The sequence below is a fragment of the Vulpes lagopus genome, chromosome 18, assembly GCF_018345385.1.
Source record: "Vulpes lagopus strain Blue_001 chromosome 18, ASM1834538v1, whole genome shotgun sequence".
Classification (NCBI taxonomy): domain Eukaryota; kingdom Metazoa; phylum Chordata; class Mammalia; order Carnivora; family Canidae; genus Vulpes; species Vulpes lagopus.
The window spans coordinates 28,665,659-28,674,016 of NC_054841.1; the positions used below are offsets into that span (position 1 = coordinate 28,665,659).

At 53.1% G+C, this 8,358-nt stretch overlaps 1 protein-coding gene across 4 annotated transcripts in view; it reads left to right on the forward strand.

The window, feature by feature from the left end:
* The window catches only part of SIRPA (signal regulatory protein alpha), a 42,192-nt gene extending 39,371 nt beyond the window's left edge, over positions 1-2,821 (forward strand). For all 4 annotated transcript variants that reach the window (XM_041732572.1, XM_041732571.1, XM_041732574.1 and 1 more), the window contains one exon: positions 186-2,821. In XM_041732572.1, the coding sequence (XP_041588506.1) occupies positions 186-440 (255 nt within the window). In that variant the 3' untranslated portion in view covers positions 441-2,821. The remainder of the gene's footprint in view (positions 1-185) is intronic.
* The last annotated feature ends 5,537 nt before the right edge of the window (positions 2,822-8,358 follow it).

An 8,358-nucleotide genomic window follows, 5' to 3' on the forward strand; every position in this document is an offset into this window, starting at 1 on the left:
CTTCAGGCCATGAGAATAGTGGAGGGGTCAGGCTGGAAACAGGGAACCTGGGCCACATTAGAGCAGGGTATGAATTAGGGCTGAGCCAGTGGGGTCCAAGGGGAGCCAGAGGCATCCAGCCTTGATGCCAGGGGGTGGATGAGCGGCGGGAGGCTCCAGAATGAACTTCTTTCCACTACATTTAGATCCAGGACAACAATGACATCACGTATGCAGACTTGAACCTGCCCAAGGGGAAGAAGTCTGCCCCCCGGGCCGCCGAGCCCAACAACCACACAGAGTATGCCAGCATTCAGACTGGCCCGCCGCCCGCGCCCGAGGACACCCTCACCTACGCCGACCTGGACATGGTCCACCTCAACCGGGCTCCCAAGCAGACAGCCCCCAAGCCCGAGCCATCCTACTCGGAGTACGCCAGCGTCCAGGTCCAGAGGAAGTGAATAGGACCATGGTCGTCTCTAGGGTCTGTCCTCATGAGCCTTCCTGTCCCATGTGGGACAACCGTGATGGGGACAGCCAGCCCAGTTCCCAGAGGGCCGGGATGGTGCAGGCCCTGGGACCCCAGGATGAGGCTGGCTCTTGTTTCCCTGACCCGCCTGGCTCTCCAGCATTTCCAGGGCAGCCACAGTCCCCCCACATGGCCACACATGGAGGCCAATGTTGCCAGACCCGCCGGGGGACCGACCTGGGAACTGGCCAGAGCTGCTGGGGGTCCGGGAATCCTCATGCCTGTCTCCATCAACATGTGGGTCTTGGTCATGGTCTTGGAGAACCTGACCTCGCCCTTAATGCTCTGCAGCCTGATCTTCCGGGATGAGGAGGGAGAGAACCCCACCTCCTTTCACTATCACCCAACTGAGGCTTGGGGAAAATTTTCCCTGTAGACCGAACTGCCCCATCCATGGAGAAGCTGGAAAAAAAAAATTAAATTTAAAAAAAACCTCTGGGACCCGCATCCCAAGACTTGGTGAGATTGCTGCCAATAGTCCTAGCCTCCCCATCCCTGGACTAATGAGGCACAAGCCCTGGGGGAGGGGAGGATCCTCCAAGGAACTCCCACACAACCACCACCACCACCACCAAGGACTGAGTAACAAAGCCCTTCTCCTCCTGGTGGCCCTCCGAGACTCCTTGAGGACCCATCATCCCAACCGTGATGCTCCACGTGGCCCCTCCTCTCCTTTCTAGACCTGAGCTTGCTTCCTCCAGCTCGCACTAACTCAGCAACATCTCGCTGTGGACGCCTGTAAATTATTGAGAAATGTGAAATGTGCAATCTTGAAACTGAGGTGTTAGAAAATTTGATCTGTGGTGTTTTGTTTGTTTGTTTTTTTTTTTTTTCTTAAAATGACAGCAACGTTATCTTGGCTCTTTGTCATGTGTTGAAGTACCTGGTTGGGTCTTGTGCGGTCTAAGGTTTACCAGTTGATTGTCCTGGAGGGATCTTCTTACAGCAGAAACCGAGTCCCTCCCCGTCCCAGACCCTGAGGATGGGGCAGGAAGGTCGTGGTGTGGCTGTTCCATGGAGGTGCTTAGCCTTCTTTCTCCAGGACAAAACTGGCCACGTCCTCAGCTGAGCCACATGGCTGAAACTGCTGCCTTCCGTGCCCCCAGTGTGCTAAGTCCAAGCCTGCCCACTACTTCTCCAGGCTGCCTCCTTCACAGGGCAGTCTTGTCGAAAACTGAGGCCTCAGTCTTCTCATCCAGAAAGAGGAGAAAGATGCCCCCATCCCACCCCACCCCCCCCGCTCCCTGCCATCTCACAAGTGCTGGATGCCGTGCAGGGGAGGGAAGCTATGCCTGGCTGTTGTTCCTACCCTTTAGTGACTGCTCCCATTCCAGCTCACTGAGCTGATCCCTGTAGGAGGAATCTTCTGTTTCTGCTCTCATATCCTTTCGAGATCAAACTGGAATAAATCCAAGACAGGCAGGAGGTTGGGCAGATGCTGCGACCTCTTACCCCTGACGCCCACCCTTCCAATGGGGTGAAGGGGGCCTGGCTGGTCCCAGGGCCAGCATGTGTTGCACGCCCTGTTTATTCAGTCTTCACGTATCACCGACCTACTGTTGGAGCTGACAGGTTCATATTCTCTGCCCCCTGGGTCCTGCCATTTGATGCCCCAGGGACTCCAGGCCATCAGAGCAAGAGGCTGAGCCATCTTGTCCATCAGCAGGTCCTACGCATGGAACACCGGGAGCTCTGCTCAGACCCAGTTCTCTGGGGATGGTGATTTGGCGTTTTACATTATGGCATCCAGGAATTGGCTGAGCCAACAGGCCATGTGGGCAGCTTTGGCCCAGTGAGCCAGAGTTTCTCTGTGGCATCTGGGAGCACAGTGGTGCAGCCACCTGGCTCAAGCTATTTCCAAATTCCAAAAGGATGGCTTGTAAACCTTAGTCTCCCTCTCTTTTGCCCAGAGAAGGCACATGTGCTTGAGCGTGCACACGTGTGCACACATGCACACACACACACACACATACACACACACACACACACACACAGACGGAATTTTAAGAGAATGTTTTCTTGGTGCCATTTTAATTTAATTTAATTTTGAATTTTGGAAGGGGAGTAAGGGAATGAGGCCAAGGAAGTTGTGCAGCTTTTAGCTCCGGCCTGGCAGCCTGGAGATTCCCATACCTTGTGTATCGAACCCCAGGAAAAGGAAGAGGTCGAAACAACACTGCGGAAGGAGCGTGGTTTTGGGAGTTTATTTTAAGACTGCTAGGAAGGAAACAGGCCCCATTTTGTATATAGTTGCAACTTAAACTTTTTGGCTTGCAAAATATTTTTGTAATAAAGATTTCTGGGTAACAACAACCCCTCTGGATGTTGAGTGTCTTTGTCTTTGGGAATGGGGGCCCCTATCCCCAGGAACTTGGGAGAAGATGGTGTATGGCCTCAGGGATTGGAGACTGAAGGGTTTGGGTCTCTCTCTTGGGTTTTCTAGACACAGAGACTTTGTTTTGCCTGGCTCACAGGGAGTCAGTGGAAGGTTGTGCCCCAGACACCTGTGGATGCGAAATCCCGACCGACAGCCACATTTGAATCCTGGCTTTGCCACTTGGCAGAGGTCAAAGAGCTCACCTCCTTCCGGACACTCAGACTCACTATGTCATTGATGCAATGGAGACAGTCATACCCCCAGCCGGGGTTCTTGTGCAGATCAAAGGGATGCCGAGCCCCACACTTGGCACCTGCCTGTCTCACTAAGTGTCAGTCTTCCCTTCCCACCCCAGACGTTGCATAACTGGACTAGTCACACGTCCCCACCTGTGGGATCATGTACAAGTGGGTCACCCTCTGGGAACCTCACCTCCCCCTCCACTGAATGCAGAAACCCAGTGCTGGCCCTAGACTATTCTTGCCAGATGCTGGCATATAATAAGTGCTCAATAAATGTTGGCTTTCTTAGCTCTCCTCCATTAGAATATTAATAATATTAATGATTGAAATAATGGTCATGATATTAACAAGTGATGTTTACTGAGTGTCAGCACTTGCCCTTGATGAGCTTCTTCAAACCTCACGACTTGAGGTAGGAAATATTCCCGACCCCGTGAATAGGGAAGGCACAGGAAAGCGGTAGAATGTATGCAGGGTCACACAGCTGCCGAATGACTGACGTCGCTGAGACTCAGGCTCCAGCTGCCCAACCCCAGTGCCCAGCTTCTGCGCCCTGAGTCAACAATTAAGACCTCATGTATTGGCACTGACCAGGCTATATGGTAAGGAATGCCCCAGCATCTCACAGTCCTTATCTCATTTAATCCCCCCCAACCACCAGATGAGGCTGGAACTCTTGTCATCCCTGTTTTACAGATGAGTAAACCGAGGCCCAGGGAAGCTAAGTCATTTCCCCAGTGTCCCATGGCAGAGTCTGGCTCTTCCTCATCACATCGTACTGCCCTGTTCCCTTCTCAGAGTGGCCAGATAGCCGCGGCTGTGCCCATTTGGCCGGGAAAGAAGGTGGAGGTGTAGGAGATGCGTGGCACCCGTCCAAGCTCATGCAATGAACCCGTCATCAAGTTGGGACTTGCACTTGGATCTGCGAGCCCACATGGGATCATCCTTGAGCCTTCGGCCTGACCCCGTGATCAGGGACCTAAGGCACGTAGGGCAAAGGAGACTCCAGCAGGGCTCAGAGAAGTCACCTGCCTTGCAGGCCAGGTCAGAGAGCTGAGCTCTCAGCTGCCCTTGGGGCCCAACCCTGAAATCTGTGTGCTGCTGGCGGGGATGAGGTGTTCAAGGCATGCATCCAGGCCGAGTGGGCAGGGAAGTGCCTTGCATTTTCTGGGAAGGTGGGGAATGATGGACTGCGTGTCTGGGCAAGGAGACATGGGGGATGTATTTTATGCAGCACCTGGAGCACCTGACCCACCTCCTCCACAGCCCACTTTCCAGGGCTGTGGGTTGGCAGGCAAAATGAAAGTTGATAGGAGCCAAGTGACCCCCTTCCTGCCCTCCAGGAAATCAGTCAAACATTTGGCATTTATCGGGTATCTCCTCTGATTCTGCCTTATGCAAAGAAGAACCACAGGACACCATGTACCCCACCCCCACCCCAAACCCCATGAAGACCCAGAGGACATTTGCAGCATCCCCCCCACCCCCCACCCCTTTCACATGATAATCAGGAAAATCTCTGCCATCTCCAGATTCCAATGCCCAGCTGTGAAAACCCCTGCGTGCATATTTCCACCAGCCAAAATTTGACCAAGATTTATTTATTTTTTACATAAGTACTTTTTACGAATCAGATAGTCTCCTAAACTCTGTACAAATATTAACTTATTTAAAGTCAATTCACTCCATTCTCTTAACAAACCTATAAGGTGGGTACTATGATTATCCTCTGCTTAATAAAGACATGGAAACACAGAAAGATTGCACATCTTTTTTAAGGGCCACCATCCAGGAAATGGTGTCACTGTGGGTGTGGGTGGGTCCTGGACGGGCATGTGGGGGATTGCTGGAGATACAGCAGGGGCCGCAGACAGTGTTGGCGTGCACTGGGATGTCTGTTGGGAGCCAAGAAATGTCACGTGGTCTCAACCACCGAAACATCAGAGTATTGGGGCAGCCCCCATCGCCTGCCTGGACACCGGCCAGCCAACATGTCCTTAAGCTTCCCTGGGGCTCAGCCTAGCACCATCAGCATCTCTAGGACTCTATCACCACCCTGCCCTTAACTGTAGCACTATGTTTGCTGGGGTCTGGGTTTGTTTTCTGAACATAAGATTTTGTGTTGTTTTTATTGAACATAAGATTTTGAAATTGAAAATGCTTTCCCAAAAGATATGTGCCCCAGATGTTCAAAAACTGGCAACACTTTGGTGACAGAAGTTGGGAGGATGGGGTCTATCCTTGTCGGGGGCAGCCATGTGGAGGGGTCTGAGGGGCCTCTGGGGCAACGAGACGTTCTGTACCTCCATTTGAGTGGGCCAATGTGGGGGCTTGCAGATGAAAGACTCCATCAAGTGCACATTTAATGTCTGCATTTTCTCGTGTGTAAGTTATACCTCAAAAAAGATAGGATGTCCCCCTGGGGCTTCAACCCCCACCTTCAACCCTGGATGCCTGCCCCAACCTGACAGTCCAGGAGCCCAGCCCAGGGCCTGGCCCAGGGATGGCTCTGGGAACACTGTTGAGCAATTCTGAGAAATAGCATCTCGGTGACCAAAAAAGCACATGATACAGTGAAAGAAAAAGTGCAATACGGGGAAGGCCAAGGCTATGGGACAAGCCACTTATCTGCCATCATCTGTCTACTGAGGCTGCCTTACTGACTCACCCCATGCCCACGCCCTTCGCCCCACCACCCAGGCATGAGAGGCCCCTGCACAGTCCTCACCCTGTCACCTTGGGCAGTGGCTTTGCCTCTGAGCCTCAGTGTGTACTCCTGGAAGGTGGGGTGGACTCTTCACCATGGGGCTCTAGTGAAGGTAACACAGAGAGTAGACCTAAGACCCATTGCAACAGTGTGGGGCAGACAGCACTCAACACACTCACATTCACACTCACACACAGATATGCTCGCATGCTCACACCCCCACACCTGCAAGGCATTCACTCACACACACTCATGGTCAGACACACACAATTCACACACTCACACCACTGCATTTACACACACACCCACACTCATACACTCACACCCATACTCTTGCACACATCCTCACACACGATCACACTCCCACACACACACACACTCACACCCATACACCAGGGCCAGGTTCTCAGAGGAGCTTGACGATGGTGGGTCTCCCCTCCTGGCTGAAGCAACTTTAACTAGGTCTCTCCCTCCTTCGTTAGCCTGGGGTGGCTCCCTCTTACCAACTCTGGGGAATCCAACACCCAGTCCCCTCTTCAGGCCCCTCTTCCTCACACCCCACCTGACCTCTTCAGGGACACGTCCTGCTCCTCCCAGGCCTGGACTGGACTCTCTGGCCAGCCTAGTCCCATCAGGTACCAGGTGGAGCTACCTTTGCCCTGGCCCCACGGTAGGTCATCCTCCCTCCTGCCTGTCCGCCAAGCAGACCACAAGCTCCCCAACACCAGCATGTCACTTCCTGCCTTTGGGATAAAGCCCCTGGGAGAAGAGGGATTTGAAGCTCACCATGTGCCAGACAGGGTCCTGGGCACTTGAATTCTTTATTTCAGTGAACTCTCACTTCTGAAGATGGGCACTATGTTGTCCATTCCACAGATAAGAAAATCTAGGCTCAGGGAGGTGGAGAGACAAGATCACTCATTCAGCCAGTAATTATTTCTGTAGCTCCTGCTGTGCGCCGGCCCCTGCAAGCCTCCTGGAGAGCCACGCTGACTAAAGCAAGGCCACACCCTTATGAGCTCATGGAGCACAAGGGAGCCAGAGCATCTGGACAAGGGGGTGTCCATGGGTAATTTTCAGGAAGTTGTAAAACAGGGTGGATGCAAATACAGAATAGCAAAGCCAAACACAGCTACACTGCTTGTAGAATTAACCGATCCTTCAGTGGATCTTTTTAAACAATGCCCCAGTAGGCATTGAAAGAAGGTCCCACTTTCTTTGCCTTACTTCCAAGTATTTTCTTATTAGGAGAAAGTACACTGACCTCACTCAGTGTGCATCAAGGGCAATAGAGGCCTTTTGAAGAGGAAACCCAGAGCTGAGGCCCAAAGGATGAGTAAGAAATGAGCCAAACAAAGAGGGTGCGATGGCGCCAATACTTTGGAGAAATGATCCTTCCAGCCCTTGCCAAGCTCTGCTGCCCTATCTTCCATCACGTACACCCCCACCCCCATCACTCTTGCACTGGCAACACTAGCCTCTTAACAGTTCCTGGAATAAACCACAGGGCCTTTGCACACGCTACTCCTTCTGCTTGGAATACCCGTTGGGTCTCTTTCCTGCTTGTTCTTCCAATGCAAAGATTGGGCCGAGTTCCCTGGTCAAACACCACTGTAACAACCCTGTCCAGAACCTTTCTTTGTAACCCTTGTCACTGTTTGTGGCTAGATATTGACCTTGTGGTTCCTTAATTAACATCCCCCTCTTCCACTGCCCTGGGAGCAGCCTCCCAGGGTGTTGGCTTTACTCAACAGTAACACTTCTGTGCCTGGCCCACGAGACTTCCAATAAATATTTGTTGGATGGATAGAAGGATGGGAGGGAGGATGACTGGGTGGAGGGTTATGTGCTTGGGAGGATGGATGTGTGGGTGGGAAGGGAGGAGAAAGGTGAGGAAAGGATATCACATAGAAAAGCCCAGAAGCCAGAGACTACAAGGCCTCTTAGGAGAACAGAAAGTGCCTTTGCTGGCAGGTTTGGATCTAGGATTCAAGCCCTGAGCCATCTGACTTTCCCCACTGAGTCCCTCTGCCTTTCATCGTGATCCTGGGTTCAGAGCAATTATTTAAAAAAAAAAAAATGGTTGCGTGCTCCCCAGCAGGCAAGGAGCCAGTGACCCTTGTCTGAGCCTTTGGTGCCTCCTCTAGGGAGAGTGGGGCTGGTCTTAGAAAACATGATGAGAGATTGCAAAGATCTTCCCCTACCCTGAGGTTGCACAACCCCGGTGCGGCCGGCCCCCACTTCGAAGCCGGTGGGGCTTCGGAGGCCCCAACAGACGCGTCCTCCTGGCCCCACTTCAAGGACAGCAGGCCCAGCCCTGGTGGGGGAAGGTGCCGTCCTGGCCACCCGGGCCTCCTGCCCCCTGGGGGCCCGCTCTGGGCAGGGTCAGCTGGTGTGGCAGCCGGTCGTGGTCGCCTGGATCTGGGCCAGGGACCGGCCTCCAGGAGGAGGCAGGGTGAGGGTTTAATGGCCAGCGGGCTGTGGCCCCACGGAGGCTGTGGGCTCCCTCCTGTCCCCGCTCGCA